At 43.1% G+C, this 18,759-nt stretch overlaps 1 protein-coding gene across 2 annotated transcripts in view; it reads left to right on the top strand.

Annotated features, from left to right (window-relative positions):
* Window positions 1-18,759, top strand: part of SCAPER (S-phase cyclin A associated protein in the ER) — a 401,024-nt gene that overhangs the window by 360,104 nt on the left and 22,161 nt on the right. For both annotated transcript variants that reach the window (XM_069560135.1, XM_069560134.1), the window contains exons 28-29: window positions 4,874-5,111; window positions 11,261-11,410. In XM_069560135.1, coding sequence (XP_069416236.1) covers window positions 4,874-5,111; window positions 11,261-11,410 — 388 coding nt within the window. The remainder of the gene's footprint in view (window positions 1-4,873; window positions 5,112-11,260; window positions 11,411-18,759) is intronic.

The raw sequence follows: 18,759 nt of genomic DNA, 5'->3' as shown, positions 1-18,759 counted from the left end.
GTTGTTACCAAACCAAAAATCTGAGACCAGGAATATAAGAACCAAGATACTAGCAAGCCAAGAACAAGTGGGGAAGAGGGGGTTATAGTGCCTGCAACTCTCTCAGCTGCCTTTTTGAGCCAAATAGGACCTAATACATAGTGGTTTAAAATCTCAAAGATGGAATGGATGGCACTTAATTCGTACCCACACAAATTACTGCTTTTTTTTTTGCCTAGCTATACTCTCCTTTAAAGCAAAGTAAGGTTTTCAAGAACTGTGCAGGAGTACTGATGGCCCAGTTATAGTTTTTCCTAATTGAATGTAACTTTTAATGAACAGAAATGAATATACCTAATTTTAGAGACCAAACAAAAACACTTTAAAATCCAGTAAAATCGAGAAGATCTTAGGGTGTAACGTATAAAATTTCAGATCTGATTTTTCATATCTTCCATGTATTTTGAAAAGAAAACTTTATAACCTGTGCCTGATATGAATAAGGCCTTTTACTTTTTTATTATAAACATTTAGGCTTAAAGTGATTATAACTGACATTTAAGACCAACAGGAGCCAGTGGCCTGTTCATGCACATATTATCTGTATTTCAGACTAAATCAAAAGTAAACATTCTCTAAAGTCCTTTCAGGTCCACATTTGTCCTGTGGAAGTCAAATGAAGTCAACAAGCCCTCTCTCTCCCCTCCACTCTGTATATTCTATAGTCTCACTTTGAAATGAATCATCCTTTCCACAAAGCAATATTATATACATTTTGAACCATTTCCACATCTGAGTTCTTGAATGCTAATTTAATTGATTTTTCTGAATCAGCATTTTTATTTCATCAGAAGAATATTGGAAAAGATCCTAAGCTATGTTGTTTTATAGTTTCATGTTTTCCTAATGGCTGGGGGGTCGGGTGGGGAAGGAGTGGAGAGAAGCGAAACTACTATGATCTTCACTTGGTGCCTTTTTAAAAAATTTGTTCTTTTGAAGAAATAGTAGCAGTGAAGTCATGTCATTTCATAAATCCTTGCAAAGATTAACTGTTACAAAGTGTTCTAAGTGATAATGCTATATCCCTGAATATCTGCATTTAAATATGATGCTAATCAGATTAAAAACAGCAGAGGCAGTAAGAGGGAGGTCACCATGCTGAATCACAGAGCAAATCGCAGAAAAACTCTTGTCACCAGCCATGATGTCACTCAGCTCCAAGCTTCTGAAAGCCTATTAGAAACTAACTTTAGGGCGAAATGTCTTCTGACTTGTCATTGGTTCTAAAAGGCATTGGTTAAACAAACACAGACCCCTTTTTGGAATCGATATAATAAACTCAGGCACATTAATCTCCACTTGGAGAGATTAATCTCTACTCAGTCTTTAGTCAGGGTCTGACCCCTAACTCTTAGGGCTAGAATGGAAGGAAGAGCAAACTGAACTGACATTAGCTAACATTTTGTGTAAAGGTTCAAATATATCTCTAAGCAAATAAATAACATTTCTTAACTTTCTGTTTTTATTGAGCCCCATAAGACAGAAAGTGTCCTTCTATGATGATACAGAATTACATTACAATCTGTGTAATTTGTTTAACAGTGTTAAGTTTATCCCAAGATTTTATTGACGAGAAGACATGGAGATAAAAGAAGAGGTCACCTATTTGGCCTAGATGTTTTGGTGTTTGGACAAAGCACCACCTTTAAAGGGTCAGAATTTTTGGTGGTACCCCTGCCTTTGCCACTGACAAATATTTATGACTTCAGACATCTCACTGAATGTCTGAGGGTCTCAATTGTGTCATGCATGCAATCAGGAGAACCATACATTCTCCACCAACTATGAAGAACTAGGAATGAGGCAAGGTGAAAGGTGTGAGTGTAGTTAGCCGGTCCTGCCATGCAGATGAGATGGTAGTATTTCATAAGAGCTGCTTTCTTGAGAAGAGACAAGTGTCAGAGTCATGCCACATTCTTAGCAATACCAGAAATAGTGCACATTCAGGAAGTGCTTACTATGGTTATGAATAAAACTCTGATGAAACTAGCAAATCAGAATGAATAAAATAATCCCTTTAGGAATAAGTTATGGATTAGAAAACCAGACAAGATACTAGAAACTTGCCAGCCAGCACTTTCAAATTTGTAGTTACTTGGTGGCATCTCTTCTGTGCTTCTGGGCAAGTGTACAAGATAAGCGTAGATCTTCACATGCTAGTAAAGTAATGCTCAACATTCTCCAAGCCAGGCTTCAGCAATACATGAACCGTGAACTTCCTGATGTTCAAGCTGGTTTTAGAAAAGGCAGAGGAACCAGAGATCAAATTGCCAACATCCGCTGGATCATGGAAAAAGCAAGAGTGTTCCAGGAAAACATCTATTCCTGCTTTATTGACTATGCCAAAGTCTTTGACTGTGTGGATCACAATAAACTGTGGAAAATTCTGAAAGAGATAGGAATACCAGACCACCTGAACTGCCTCTTCAGAAACATATATGCAGGTCAGGAAGCAACAGTTAGAACTGGACATGGAACAACAGACTGGTTCCAAATAGGAAAAGGAGTACGTCAAGGCTGTATATTGTCACCCTGCTTATTTCACTTCTATGCAGAGTACATCATGAGAAACACTGGGCTGGAAGAAACACAAGCTGGAATCAAGATTGCAGGGAGAAATATCAACAACCTCAGATATGCAGATGACACCACCCTTATGGCAGAAAGTGAAGAGGAACTAAAAAGCCTCTTGATGAAAGTGAAAGAGGAGAGTGAACAAGTTGGCTTAAAGCTCAACATTCAGAAAACGAAGATCATGGCATCTGGTCCCATCACTTCATGGGAAACAGATGGGGAAACAGTGGAAACAGTGTCAGACTTTATTTTTCTGGGCTCCAAAATCACTGCAGATGGTGATTGCAGCCATGAAATCAAAAGACACTGACTCCTTGGAAGGAAAGTTATGACCAACCTAGATAGTATATTCAAAAGCAGAGACGTTACTTTGCCAACTAAGGTCCGTCTAGTCAAGGCTATGGTTTTTCCAGTGGTCATGTATGGATGTGAGAGTTGGACCATGAAGAAAGCTGAGCACCGAAGAATTGATGCTTTTGAACTATGGTGTTGGAGAAGACTCTTGAGAGTCCCTTGGACTGCAAGGAGATCCAACCAGTCCATTCTGAAGGAGATCAACCCTGGATTTCTTTGGAGGGAATGATGCTAAAGCTGAAACTCCCAGTACTTGGGCCACCTCATACGGAGAGTTGACTCATTGGAAAAGACTCTGATGTTGGGAGGGATTGGGGGCAGGAGAAGAAGGGGACGACAGAGGATGAGATGGCTGGATGGCATCACTGACTCAACGGACATGAGTCTGAGTGAACTCCGGGAGTTGGTGATGGACAGGGAGGCCTGGCGTGCTGCAATTCATGGGGTCGCAAAGAGTCAGATACGACTGAGCGACTGACCTGAAGTGAATTCAGTGCCTCGCTCCCCTTCTAGATTCCTGTTGAAAGGAACAATAACAGTAGAAAAGGGAAGGTCAGCAGGAACCTGAGTTAGTGTTGAAAGTAGGAAAGGGCATCAACCTGTGACAGAAACATAAAGACGTGTTGTCCCATGAAGGAAGGTGACTAACCCACTTGGAACAACACTGAGAGACCTGAGCATTCGTGCAGCGGGTAGAACACACGGCTGCCACAGCTAGCGACCTTCCCTCTCCGATTCAGATCCTGGGAGAAAAAGTGAGGCCTTCTTTGCAGGCATTTCAGCTCAAAAATCTCCCTCCATTCCGTCAGCTCTGACAGTGCCGCGTGCCATCCCCAAACCTTGCTGAACCATCAGAGAGATAGAATGTACCCCTTATCTTAGACCTACTCACCCTTGAGCCAGAGCGAATAGGAAGGGGCCCTCACCTGAAGCATGCTGGCTGTGAGAAGGGGAGAGAAACCTGGATGTGGTTTCTAGGGGGCAAAGGGGGTGAATGGATGCTTGCCAGACGCACTTACTTATTAAACTGTAGGCTCGTGGTCACTAGATAGTTCATGTATACCTGAGTTCAAGAGTGAGATAAATTTAACAAACCCTCACCAATGAAATGGACGTGAACGTGGGCAAACTCCAGGAGACGGTGAGGGACAGGGAGGCCTGGTGTGCTGCAGTCCGTGGGATCACAAAGAGTCAGGCACGACTTGGCGCCTGAACAATACCACTTCCCATTGACTTGAGAAATCGTTTGCCACTACCACTGCTGCTTGCTTATCCAGAGCATTGCCTGCCATTGTTGCTAAGCTAACTCCAAGGTGGTTTGTATAAAGCTAGTCCAGCATCAGCTTGTTCTTGGGAATCGGGCCCCTGCAACCTGTCCTTCCAGTGCTCCTTGATGACAGAACTGTGCCTTCAAAAGCAGTTGAAGTGTCTCCGTGTCACAGTATACCAGCACACTGCTGGGTTTTTGAGGCCTCATGCTTTCCTGATAACTGCTTCCCCTGAGAAGACTCCCTTGTGTATCCAAAAAGCAAGTCATGGTGTTCCTGACTTCCGAGTCTCAGCAGCTCTCATGGACTCTTTCCAGTTCTTGCAGACCTGGAGTCTAAACACAGTGGGGCTGCCCAGACTGCAAAGGGCCCAGGGGCGATAGCAGCCCCAGCACTGGCCACAGCATGCTCCCTTGCCACTGGCGCAGCAGCCTGGCCTCCCAGCTGGAGAAAAGGGCAGGCCACAGTGCACCAGGGCGGGAAGGGCTGCCTTTATTCCGTGAGGTTTCTTGTTACCTCCCTACACAACTCACATGGTTTGCTTTTAACGGTCTGCTTGTCTTGTTCCATTTGACCTGTAAAAATGCTAACATCCTTTAAGTAGATTTCTCTTAAAGAGTTGAATGTTTCTTTGTCAGGTCGTACAGCATATTTGACGATAATCGCCAGGATCCCACAGGGCTGGCAGCTGCTCTTCAGGCCACAGACCTGGCTGGAGTTCTGCACATGCTGTACTGCGTCCTCTTCCACGGCACGATCTCGGACCCCAGCACTGCCAGTCCCAAGGAGAGCTACGCTCAGAGCACAGTCCAAGTGGCCATCCAGAGTCTGCGTTTCTTCAACAGCTTCGCAGCTCTTGATCTGCCTGCTTTCCAGGTACCAGGAGTTGGTTAACCAACTGAGAGTTAATAATTTCATGTGGATATGATGAGAGGTTCTTCTCCTGGAGTGGTGTGTCAGGAATAAGCCACAATAACGGGAATTACAGTACATGCTATTTATTAAGGTGCTATATTCTGGGAACTGTATTAAGTGCTCTGCATATGCTTTCTTATTTATTCTCATGACTACCCTCCAAAATATTATTATACCCATTTTACAGATGGGAAAACTGACAGTTAAGTAATTTCCCAGGGTTACACATAGCTGAGCCAGGACTAGTACCCATGGTTATATGAACCCAAGCCTATGCCACTCTGCTACATACAAATCTTCTGTCTCGATTTCTTTAGAAAAACCATTATCATCCTATAAACATTTAAATATTAAGGAAAATAATGGTTTCTTATATAAACAGAACCAAAATTAGATAAATTGTTCTGATTGATGGCTTTCTATGGATGATTTAACTGACTGGTGTCCAATGTAAAGTGCATGTGTAGTTAAACGTGCAAACCCCTATAAATTAAGTTTTTATAGCTAAAGAAAGAAAAATTGCTTTGTGCTATAACACCAGACTGTCAGCTTAGAAACAGATTTTTTTTCGTGTAAGAAATTTAATTTTCAAAAACACTGAACCTTTGGAACAGAGCAAGCCCCAAGGAGTAGACTTTCTCTTTCAGTTTATTAACTGTCAAGTGATTTCATTAAAAAAGGAACAAACTTGGCAGATGATGAACCCATAATTTAGATGAATTGCTTTGCTTAAAGGGAAAAAGGTTACAGAGATACAAACGTATGAAAAGTGTGGGCTTTGGCCCTGGCAAAATGGAAGAAACACTTCTATTTTGTAGCTAGTGACAAATGTGTGATTCTTGTTCTCTTGACAGCTGGAAATTATGAGTCAATTGTACCACTGGATTCAGTATCTTTCAACTTTGTAGAGTTAGTTTATCCCTCCCAAGATCAGAAGTCTCTTCCTTGGGGTTAATGCTTTTCAGTTTTCAAAGCACTTAAACTAGCCTGAGGTGGTAACTACACAATATGTAGAGTTCCGAGAGGTTACAGCTGCACCTTTAACAGGAGAAAATGCCAGTGGCTCTGGCCTCTGGGTTGGACATAACATTTGTTTTTATGAAGACTCAACCCCACTCTGTTATATCTGGAAACAGCTTGGATATCAAGATATGCTCATTTTATGTCCTCAGACTATGGAGACCAACAGGCTACCCATCAGCTAGATCCAACTAGAGTGATTTCTTTTGTTACCAGGGATTGTGAAAAGCAAATAACAAATAAAAAGTATTCCTCAGTTTCTGGTTTTATGGGTCTTCTGACCAGGATTTGTATTGCTGCAGGGGGCTCCACTTCATACAGGAGCATTTCCATTAAGTGGGCCATTCCATCAGTCTCTGTGCATGTCAGGGAGCCCCAGGTCCCTGCCCCACCCACACACCTCTGTGAGCTCACAGCCTGTACAGCCTCACTCAGAAGGAGAACCACACAACTCCCAGCTGTGCTCCCTCGGGGCCTTTAGGCACAATGGCCAGTAATGTGAGAAAAATAAAAAATCTATTTCTGGAGTTCTTTATGCCAAACTAAGATAAAAACCAAGATTTCTCCTCTCCAGCTCCTTGCCTCATCGAGCCCAAAATATACCCCCTACTTGAACCACGTTTGCTTCAACCTCAGGAAAGATACCAAGGTGACTCAGGAGTGTTCCAGCCATTCTTGGAGTGAAATACCCGCCTCCTGAGTGTAATGTCTTTTCTTGGCTGGTACCCAACAGTTCTTGTGCTTTTTTCTCCTCTGTCCTTCCTATTACTCTGTACTTCCCTTAATCCATCCCTGCTGTATCTTCTTTTCTTGATCTCTTTCCTGACTCCCCTGTCTTCTTTTATTTTAGTCAATTTTGCCATCACTACTTCTCATTCTCTCCCCAGACACTGTTTCCAGGTTCCCTTTTCCCCTTAACCATGGGCCTGGAAAGCCTACAGGGCCTTTCCTCTTGGCTGCAGTCCTTTTGGTGCTCAGAGCCCAGCACGTGTTTTTCTGTTACTCTCAGACATCAGGATGTGCAGGGACCCAGATGCCTGGAATTGCTAGCCTCAGGGCCTTTAATACATCTACCAGTGGTCACCTTATTGCACCAGTTACTTTTATCCATTTAAAAACAAACTTAGTAGGGTAAACAGCAACCATTTTATTGTGATCATAGGTTCTGTGGGTCCGCAATTCCAACAGGGCTTTTAACAGTGGGAGTGGCTTGTCACTACTCATGATGTAGGGCTTCTGCTGAGGGGCTCGAATCCTGGGGTGGAGAGTGTGGAGAGGAGGAGCAGGTTGACTCAGATAGCGGGGAACTGAAATTAGCTGGAGGCTCCTTCACTCTCATATTTTATGCCCAGAAATCCTCAAAGACCAGGTTCACCAGGACTACTGGCCGTAGACTCTGCATATGGCTTCTCTACGTGGCTTGGGCTTCTCAGAACATCATCGTGTCTGTGTTCTCAGTAGGAGTGTCCTGAGAGGAAACTTCTGGAAAACATGTGCTCCCCAAGAACCAGACAGAAGCTGTATGGCTTTTTATGACCTAGCCTCTGAAGTGGTATAGTTATATATCAGCCATACTCTATTGGTTACAGCTTTGCAGATTCAAGAGAAGACATAGGTCCCTTCTCTCAAAGGGAGGACTGGCAAAGATTTGTAGTTGTTTTCTTAACTAACCACTGTAGTCTGTTTAGCATGCTAAAGCAAAAACATCTTTCCACACAGACATTATTGATGTAGACAGACATCTGATCAAGCGTGCAGTGCTCAAGTAAATGTGATACAAATATACAATATTTGCATTGTAAAGCGATGGGTGAGTTTGGGAGAAAAGTATTTTTATGATAGATATGGTCAGAGAAGCTCATATTCTAGTACACTAAAACAACTTATTGTCAAAAGTAAGATTTTAGGAACTATGTTTATAATAAGCACAGGATCACTTCTCAGCCTTTTGGCTAAGATCAAGTATAACAAACACAGAAAAAGAGATTTTAGATACAATATGGGTCTGACCTCAGAAAAAATCTGGGAAACAATTTATGAACTGCCCGGAAGGATCAACGGAACTGAAGAAAACTGAAATGAGATCTGTGGTCCGACCCTCTGGAAAGTTAGACAAGACAACGTGAGACATGTCAACAGGTTGAGTCCCAGTGCGTCATAGCAATGCGTCTCTTGTAGAGCTGTTACAGAGAAGCATCCTCATCAAGACCTCTGGGTCTGGAGTCAGACTGACCTGACTTTCAGCCATCCCGCTACCAAGTTGTATGACCTTAGACAACTCATATGAGTCCTTAAACTTCAGTTTCTTATTTTTAAAATAAGATTAAAAACACTTACCTCACAAGCCTAAGGATTAAATGAGCCTACATAAAGGCACTGTGCTAGCTAGCTTGCTCCTTGGAAGGAAAGCTGTGACAAACCTAGACAGCATGTTAATAAGCAGAGACATCACTTTGCTGACAAAGGTCCATATAGTCAAAGCTATGGTTTTTTCAGTAGTCATGTACGGATGTGAATTGTTGTTCAGTTGCTCAGTTGTGTCCAACTCTGCAACCCCAAGGACTACAGCACGCCAGGCTTCCCTGTCCTTCACCATCTCCCAGAGTTTGCTCAAACTCATGTCCATTGAGTCGGTGATGCCATCCAAACATCTCGTCCTCTGTCCTCCCCTTCTCCTCCCATCTGCAGTCTTTCCCAGAATCAAGTCTTTTCCTATGAATCAGTTCTTTGCATCAGGTGGCCAAAGTATTGGAGCCTCAGCTTCAGCATCAGTCCTTCCAATGAATATTCAGGGTTGATTTCTTTTAGGATTGATTGATTTGATCTCCTTGCAGTCCAAGGGACTCTCAAGAGTCTTCTCCAACACCACAGTTGCAAAAGCATCAATTCTTCGGTGCTCAGCCTTTTTTATGGTCCAGCTCTCACATCCATAAAGGACTACTGGCAAAACCGTAGCTTTGTCAACACAGACCTTTGTCAGCATAGTAATATGAGAGCTGGACCATGACAAAGGCTGAGCACCAAAGAATTGATGCTTTTGAACTGTGGTGTTGGAGAAGACTCTTGAGAGTCCCTTGGACTGCAAGGATATCAAATCAGTCAATCCTAAAGGAAATCAACCCTGAATATTCATTGGAAGGACTGATGCTGAAGCTCCAATACTTTGGACACCTGATGCAAAGAGCCAGTTCATCGGAAGAGACCCTGATACTGGGAAAGATTGAAGGCAAAAAAGAAGGGGATGGCAGAGGATGAGATGGTTAGATAGCATCACTGACTTAATGGACAAGAATTTAAGCAAACTCCAGGAGATAGTAAAGGACAGAGGAGCCTCGTGTGCTGCAGCCCTTAGGGTTGCAGAGAGTCAGACACGACCTAATGACCGAACAACAACAACAAAGCTAACACATAGTAGGCCCTGTAGACTGACTCAAATTCCAAAGGGGTGAAGAATTTACCCAAACCATCTTGCAGGTGTTGAATCACAAGGTTAAGTATTGAGTGCCGCATTCCCACTGTTCCTGTACCTTTCTTCAGAGCCATAAACCTACGTAATTGTTTTGTGTGACAACGTGTTGCATAGCAGTAACAAAAGGTTATCCATTAGAATATTTTCTTAACTGGTTCCATTTCATTGTATACTAATAAGGCTGTCAAAATATTTTTCTCCCTTCAGCAAAGACTTCTATTTCACTCTGAATTCATATTGGCACAGATGGCCTTGAGATCCTGGATATTGTATATTGCATACTCTTTGACAGTTTTTACAATTGAAGGTGGTCTCAAGAAACAAATCAATGTACTGACTTGGCAATTAATTCTGGCTAAAAAGGAAATATGGTTTCCTTGAAAAATTGGTTTAATTTTTATATTCAAACTTGCATGCCCCTTGACCTGCTCTTATCAGTAAAGGTTAAACAGAGGGCACTGGGTCACAGCAAGCTGGACACAACTAATTAAATAAGGGCTGAGCTGAGAAGGTGTCACTCCTTGATTTAAAGGATCAGGGCCCTCCTGAAGTCTCTTTGGGGCTTGAAAAACATTTTGTCTCAGTGCAATGAAACTGAGGCAGAAGGCACTCTTAAAATTTAGCAGTAATTTTGTTTCAACAGTATTAATTAAAAAGATTGTGTTTCACAACACTGTTAGGCAGAGTGAATTCATTGAAACTTCCAAGCTGCAACGTATCTGACCTGGTTCAAACCAGCCAAGACCTCCAATCAAGAGATGAGTTTAAAACGCTGCCATATCCCACAGGCCAGCAGTGGTGCTTCATTCCAGTGTGGGCTGCGAGTGTATTCTGTGGGCTTCGCCTCTCCCCTTTGCCCTCCTGTCGCTCTGTCTGTTTGACATGTTTATTAAATAGAAGCTTCAGGCTGCACAGACAGACTCAGGCTCTCCTCCCGCGTTGCCCACCACGGGCAGCCCCTTGCCTGTCTTGAGAAAGGATCCCAGAAGCCTCATAACCGAGGGGGCTTCATTGTTTGTTTTTTGGGGGGGAGGTGTTTGTTGGGGATTTTTTACATTCTTTTGGGAGCTGTGGAGCTATTTGAATAACAACTAGCTATTTGAATAACAAATATTTATATCTATTTTGGTTTTGAATTTAAGTAAATAATTAGAATTGTATTTTAATCCCTGCATATGGGGAAATATTTTTCTCCTTCAAAAAAAAAAAAGTATTGAAAGTTAGCTAAATGGTAGATTTGCAGGTGAATTTTAATATCTTTAAATTTTTCTAAGTTTTCTACAATGAGACTATTTGTGCAATGAGAAAAAAATACCTCATTAAAAATGGGATAAATACTCATGCTTTAGGTGAATAACACCTTGATCCACATAGTTACAGGCATCTGATCTGCTATGCTCTATTTTCTTTTTTTTTTTTTTTCAGGTTAAGTGTTACATTTATTATGGTCACTTATTAGAGCAAGAATCCTTGAACTGAGCTGTTAAGCACTGTGCTTTCGAAATTTCATATGCTTTCCTGGCAGTGTGGCACAAAGTGCACAGGGCCCAGGCTTGCTTTGTGATTTGCAGCCCTGGCTCTCCCTGGCTGCAGAGTTCTAACTGCTCCTTGTCTTTGTCAGTCTATCGTAGGGGCAGAGGGCTTGTCCCTTGCGTTCCGGCACATCGCCAGCTCCCTGCTGGGCCACTGCAGCCACGTCTCCTGTGAAAGCCTCCTTCATGAGGTCATCGTCTGTGTGGGCTACTTCACTGTCAACCACCCAGATAACCAGGTAAGGGGCCCAGGAACGTTCCTCAGACTTCCCCAGCCCTGAGAGTGTGAGGTATTGGAGTGAGAAAAGGCAGGCGAGCCTGCTGGAACCCATCTGTTCTGTGTGAGGCCTTTGAGGTAGGCTCCAGGGATATGTCTCTGGCTTCTCCTCTCTAGAAAGATGTGATCAGCCCTAGATCAGCACGAGGACCTCCTCTTAGAGCTATAAAAATAAAATATTTTTCATCAAATATTCTTGTTAAGCCACAGAGAAGTGTCTCCTCCCTTACCATGTAGATTCTGATGCTTTATTCATTTTGTTTTTTTGTTTGGATGAAATAGATAACATCTTTCAACTTGCATCACTTTGCAAATAGCATCAGAATCCGCTGCTTTATGAAACTGCTCTTGGTCTTTGGCTTCTGCCGAGGTACTTAAGAGGGTGCCAGGTGGTGTTGGAGGGGAGCCTGAGAAGGCAGGGTTTGGGCCTTACCCCCTTGAATCACCCAGAATACTTTTGCTTTTAACTGTTTTACTTGGTTTCTGAGCAAGATTTCATTTGTAAATAGGGTTCTGTTGCCTTAAAATGTTGGGAAATCTGTTTTACAGATTTTATTTTAAAAATAATAATAAAATACTTTATTTATCCTTATTTTAAAAAACAGAGTTATGGCATAACATATCAGATTGTAATTCCTGACAACCTAATTTATCTAAAGCCTCCTACTCAGCAACTCTAATTGTGTGGATTATATCTGAGAAAAAGGCCAGCAAACAACCCTCACTCCAAGTTTCCTAATTTTTTATTTTAGGCAACTCTGTAATATATGTGCTTACTAGGTTTATTAGCCTGCAGTAATCTAGACCGGGAGAAGGCAATGGCACCTCACTCCAGTTCTCTTGCCTGGAAAATCCCATGGACAAAGGAGCCTGTGTAGGCTGCAGTCCATGGGGTCGCTAGGAGTCAGACATGACTGAGCAACTTCACTTTCACTTTTCATTTTCATGCATTGGAGAAGGAAATGGCAACCCACTCTAGTGTTCTTGCTTGGAGAATCCCAGGGATGGGGGAGCCTGGCGGGCTACCATCTATGGGGTCACACCGAGTCAGACACGACTGAAGCGACTTAGCAGCAGCAGCAGTAATCTAGACCAGGGAGAAGGACAGGAGATAGTTGTAGTGCCAGAGCCAAATACAAGGTGAGAACCTACACCCTAAGCACTGATGAAACTGCCTATCTGATAAGGAGAAAGAAGAGAAGAAACAAGAAAAGCCCAAGAGCTTAGCAGGTGTAGCCATCGGGGTTCACAGGGACACTAACCCAGGATTTTATTTCCCCAGATGATTGTGGATGCCCCCAGTGCTGACCCTGAGTGAGCATGGAGGCAAAATCTGTGTTGTATACCTTCCCTCTAAGAAGGTTAAAGAATATGCAGTCCATCTCTGAAAGATTTCCATGATGAAAATACAGGAAATGCGGACCCTTGCCAGAATAAGTGTCCTACATAGAAAAATTCCTCTTTTACAGATCTCGTTGCCCAGAGGGCAGACCTTTCTCCTCTCCCACCACGGGAGCACTCACACAGCACGCTCCCTAGCCAGCACCTCTGGATAGATGGTGTGTCCTTCCCACGAACCAGGCCCCACAGGTTCACGAGGCTCTCACAAGCTACTCAAGGAGGAACATCTCCTGTTATGTTATCTTTTCTTCATGTGTATCCATTTGACCTACTAAACTGCATCTCATTTCCCTTCAAAAGTTTGTTTTTTGGTTACAAAAGTGTCTTTTCAGTTCAGTTCAGTCGCTTAGTCGTGTCTGACTCTTTGCGACCCCATGAATCGCAGCATGCCAGGCCTCCCTGTCCATCACCAACTCCCGAATTCACTCAGACTCATGTCCGTTGAGTCAGTGATGCCATCCAGCCATCTCATCCTCTGTCGTCCCCTTCTCCTCCTGCCCCCAATCCCTCCCAGCATCAGAGTCTTTTCCAATGAGTCACCTCTTCGCATGAGGTAGCTAAAGTATTGGAGTCTCAGCTTCAGCATCAGTTCTTCCAGTGAGCACCCAGGATTGATCTCCTTTAGGATGGACTGGTTGGATCTCCTTGCAGTCCAAGAGACTCTCAAGAGTCTTCTCCAACACCACAGTTCAAAAGCATGAATTCTTCGGCGCTCAGCCTTCTTCACAGTCCCACTCTCACATCCATACATGACCACTGGAAAAACCATAGCCTTGACTAGACGGACCTTTGTTGGCAAAGTAATATCTCTGCTTTTCAATATGCTATCTAGGTTGGTCATTTACTCATCATGAAAAAGATAAGCAAGGGTAAAGAAGGAAGCAGAGTCCCATTCATTCCTGATCTCACTGTTGAGATAGCCATTGTTACCATTTTGGCAGGTTCCTTGCAGTCTCTTTTCTGTGAACATTTTGCCAGTTACTATTGTTGAGATATAATTAACGTATAACATTGTATGGGTTTTAAGTGTGTACAGTGTGAAGACTGGATCATGGTTATGTTGCAAAATGATTAGCACAATAAATTTAGTTAACAGTTATCACTTCACATAGTTAATTTTTTTATTGTGATGAGAACATTTAGATGTACTCTCTGCAACTTTCAAATATGCAATATAGTATTGCTAACTTTAGTCAGCATGCTGTATATTACATCCCCAGAACTTATTTATCTTATAACTGGAAGTTTGTACCTTTTGACGCCTTCACTCATTTCACCCACATTCTGTCCCTCTATGAACATTTTTACCTAGCTGAGATCATATTGTATATACAGTCCTATCCTGCTTTATACACTTAACATTATATCAGAACTCTTCTTTATAAGTATCACTTTTAATGGCTACATGACTTTATCTTATGTAGCCAGCCCATGGTTTACCTAACAGTTTCCTGCTTTATACCTAAGTCATTTACTATTTATCATGACACTATCTCCTGCCCTTGTAAAGATGTGAGTAATGTGTGTGTGTGATGATATTTTACTGTACAGTTCTACAGCAAAAGGTTTAGTTCCTTCAGCGCACTCATGTTTAGGGATGGTTTGAAAGTCTTTGCTTAAATCAACTGTGTTGTGATGAATATACTGAACTGTGTGGGGTTTCAGAGAATCTTTCTGCTACTCCTCCACTGCAGGTAAAACACACGCTCTAAGTATCTCTGGGCTCACCAGATTCAATGAGAAATGGGGTCAGGGGAACTGGTGTTTGGAAATGGCATGTTAAAACTGACATGGACCTGATAGCAAAGTAATGCCTGGGCATGTTGGAACAAGAGAAAAGCAGATTCAGTGGGCAGAGAGCAGCAAGCAATGCAAGGAGGAGACAGAGACCCTGTGGCTTCTCAGTCAGGGAAGAAGATGCTGTGGGGTTTAGAGATAATTGTGGAGACGTAAGTTCACTATGAGTAAGAAGTTAGAAAAGTTAAAAAAAAAAAAAAGGCCAGACCTCCTTTGTCAACACCTTGCCTCCTAGAAAGATTCAATCTTACCTGAATATCTACTTCTGATTTGATGGAAGGTCAGAGAAGGCAGTTCAGTCCTAATGCAGTTGCTGAAGCAGGAAAGTATCTGCCTACGATGCAGGAGACCTGGGTTCGATCCCTGAGTTGGGAAGATCCCCTGGAGAAGGGAATGGCAACCCACTCCAGTACTTTTCCCTGGAGAATCCCGTGGACAGAAGAGCCTGGCAGTCTACAGTCTATGAGGCTGCAAAGAGTCAGACACGACTGAGAGACTAAGACTAGAGAAGAAATCAGAAATTGCTAGAAATGATAGTAATTGTCAACCACTGAGACACTGAACCTTAAGGAGATGCTGTTTCTAACCATAACCTCTTATATTCATAGAATTCTTTATTTGTTGTTCAGTCGCTCAGTCGCATCTGACTCTTTGCAACCTCATGGACTGCAGTACATCAGGCTTCCCTGTCCTTCATCATCTCCCGGAGCTTACTCAGACTCATGTCTATTGAGTTGGTGATGCCATCCAAGAATTCTTTTTTTTTTTTTTTAAATTTTAAAATCTTTAATTCTTACATGCGTTCCCAAACATGAACCCCCCTCCCACCTCCCTCCCCACAACATCTCTCTGGGTCATCCCCATGCACCAGCCCCAAGCATGCTGTATCCTGCGTCAGACATAGACTGGCGATTCAATTCTTCCAAGAATTCTTTATACTACCCCTCATATCTGTTGTCTCTTGGACCTTCCTCATTAGCGCTTCACTAAGGCTGTAAGCAGAAGAATTATTCCTACCTCACAGACAGGTGAGGTATTGGGATTCAGCAAGGTGAAATAAGCCCCCTGAAATGACATAAAGAATTGGAGAAACTGAGGCTCAGAGAAGGAAAAGGAATTGCCCAGCAAGAATTCACAGAACCCAGTCTCCTGGTGGGCAGTCCTGATGCCCTTTCTGCCTTACTTCTGTTATTATGAAAGTGAATTTATTTAACCTCATGCCACTTTCTTTAAATCTGAGAAATTTCAGAGCAGAAATTACGATGCTCAACTGATTTAATGTTTCCGTATCATCAGGCAGAAATCATGCTAATTTGCAGGGCTGTTTGTCCACAGAGGATCTTTTATTCCTTCCAGGGAAACAGCTTGTGTCTTTATAAGACAGGAGACCCTGAACTCCTGCTGCAACCGAAGGCTGTTTTATTAGGTAAACTGCTTTGCATGAAGGATTGGCACTTTTTATTTGGCACCATTTAGTCTATTAACTGGAAGGACTGAGCCCCATGATACCAAGGATGACTTTAGAAGAGAAACCTGGATAATAAAAGCAGTGCCTCATCCTTGATAGAACCGATCATCTGTTTCCTGTACGGTTGCAGTTTCTAATTAAAAAAATTTTAATCAAAAGCTTCCTTGTATTTTATAGTACTTTCATGACTCTAAGTTCCTTCCCATTTAATTATTATAATGAACGTAATTAGTATGTGCTGTCAGGCCTTCACTTTATTTACATTTTATATTGGATAATTAAATGTGGTCTGATAATTAAATTAACTCAAATGACAGATGATTTGACTGCCTGCATATTACTGTATTGGGAATAAGCACCTTTGCATATTCATTTTAGTTAGTGACTGACTTTTTCATCTGGTAAGACCCCATAGATTCCCGCTATCAGAGCTGGAATCTCCTGTAATAGTTGAAAGGAGGAAGGATCCCATTGGCCCACCCTCCCCCATCAGCTTCTCTGAAGGGAGTCATGCAGACTGTGTCATCATCTGCTCGGCCATTGATTGTGGGGGGCAGGGGGGTGGTCAGAACTGGCCAGTCAGCTGGACAGCGAGGCTTGTGAAACTAGATTCCGCCCAAGCTGTGTGACACACAGTTTCCAAGTCTTTTGTCGCTTGATGACTTAGTAAGAAAATCAAAAGGTAATTAACTAGACGTTCCTAAAATGTTGTACTCACCTCAGACACTTCCCTGCAAACAAAAACAGGGCCAGTCTCCCAGTTGCATACCGCCTGCCCGTGAGGAACGCAGAGTTGTGTTTTAAGAGTGGCAGTTTCCCAGAGCTCCATTTTAGCTTTCAGAACTTTCAGAGGTACCCTAATTCCTGCGCAAACATTCTTGCTTTGCTCCTTGTTTTTCTCAAAGGCAGATGGTCCTAGGTCACACCCATTTGGTAAACTCCTCCAGCCTCATCCAGGTCTAAGACTAGAGTGTGCTATGGTGGGCTCCGAGGGGAAACTCCAGCCTTCAAGGCCTTTCTGTTCTTCCAGTGTTGGCAGCTTATTCTTGAGCTGCCACACACACATTCAGCTTTCTGCATTTTCTTTGTGTGACAGATACAGTTCCCTTTCACAAAACAATAATGTATCATGTCTAAGGAAGAGCCTAAGAACTTCAACAATGTAACTATCCTGGAACTACTCTCAGTATTTACAGCAACAAAGGAAGCTATGGGGTTTGTTCCCAAAAGTAGAACAAATAAACTTCCTAATCAAAAATAACTTCTGCCTAAAGATTTATTTCTCTGCATATAAGTTAGCATATTAAAAAGCAGAACTATTACTTTGCCAACAAAGGTCTGTCTAGTCAAGGCTATGGTTTTTCCAGTGGTCATGTATGGATGTGAGAGTTGGACTGTGAAGAAAGCTGAGTGCTGAGGAATTGATGCTTTTGAACTGTGGTGTTGGAGAAGACTCTTGAGAGTCCCTTGGACTGCAAGGAGATCCAACCAGTCCATCCTGAAGGAGATCGGTCCTGAGTGTTCTTTGGAAGGACTGATGCTAAAGCTGAAACTCCAATACTTTGGTCACCTCATGCGAAGAGTTGACTCATTGGGAAAGACCCTGATGCTGAGAGGGATTGAGGGCAGGAAGAGAAGGGGACGACAGAGGATGAGATGGCTGGATGGCATCACTGACTCAATGGACATGAGTTTGTGTTAACTCCGGGAGTTGGTGATGGGCAGGAAGGCCTGGCGTGCTGTGATTCATGGGGTCACAAAGAGTCAGACACAACTGAGCGACTGAACTGAACTGAACTGAAAGATTTATTTGGAGGCCTCCGGTGAGTGACCTGGCTGGTATTAGAATGGAGAAATTTGCCAGTTAGCGATTTTGGCCACTTGTTGGAAAAGTCACCAATGACAGAATCCAAACAAAAGACACCTTTGCGGCCCTCATCTCTTTGGCGTCCCATCTTGCTTTTCCCACACAAGGGTAGTTTGAAGTACCTCCTGCTCATAGCAAGTACCTTTTTACTCCAAAACCACCTGAAAGGTTTTCAAGGAAACCCCTCCTTGGCTGAGTGGCTGCATTGCTAGGGAATTAACTGGAGTAATGGACAGGCTCCCCAAGGGAACCTCCTCTGAGTCCTCAGGTGGACACCATCACCACTCAAGGCTGACACTGACCAGGTACAGCACTGGTCAGCACTCAGTGAAAGGGATGTTTCCTCACCCCCTCTGTGCAGAATCTTGCCCTGACTCGTGGCTCAGTGTACTCCCACCAATCCCCCTGCCTGGGATTGAAGCAGCAGTAGTTAAGGTGGCACCTGATTAGATTCCCATCGTGAGTCACTCTGCATTTCAGGTTCTGAACTTGATCTCTGACGGCACTAAATGTCAGCTGTCACAGAGGATGAGAGCACAGGCCCTGAAGACAGCTGGCTTTGAAGTCATCTAGTCTGCTCTTTGCTAGCACTGTGGCCTTGGTTTGGTCAAGTTACTAAGTTGTGAGCCTCAGTTTCCTCCTCTGTGAAATGGAGGGCATAATATCACTACTGCGTGTGTTGCTGAGTGAATTAAATGAGACAATACAGGCCCAGGCTCAGAGTGAACGCTCAAGAAAGGCAGACCTTGCTGTCCCAGCGGCCCTCTTACCATCAGCT

Source organism: Ovis canadensis, chromosome 18 (genome assembly GCF_042477335.2).
Source record: "Ovis canadensis isolate MfBH-ARS-UI-01 breed Bighorn chromosome 18, ARS-UI_OviCan_v2, whole genome shotgun sequence".
NCBI classification, from domain to species: domain Eukaryota; kingdom Metazoa; phylum Chordata; class Mammalia; order Artiodactyla; family Bovidae; genus Ovis; species Ovis canadensis.
This window is presented reverse-complemented; position numbering and strand designations above follow the sequence as displayed.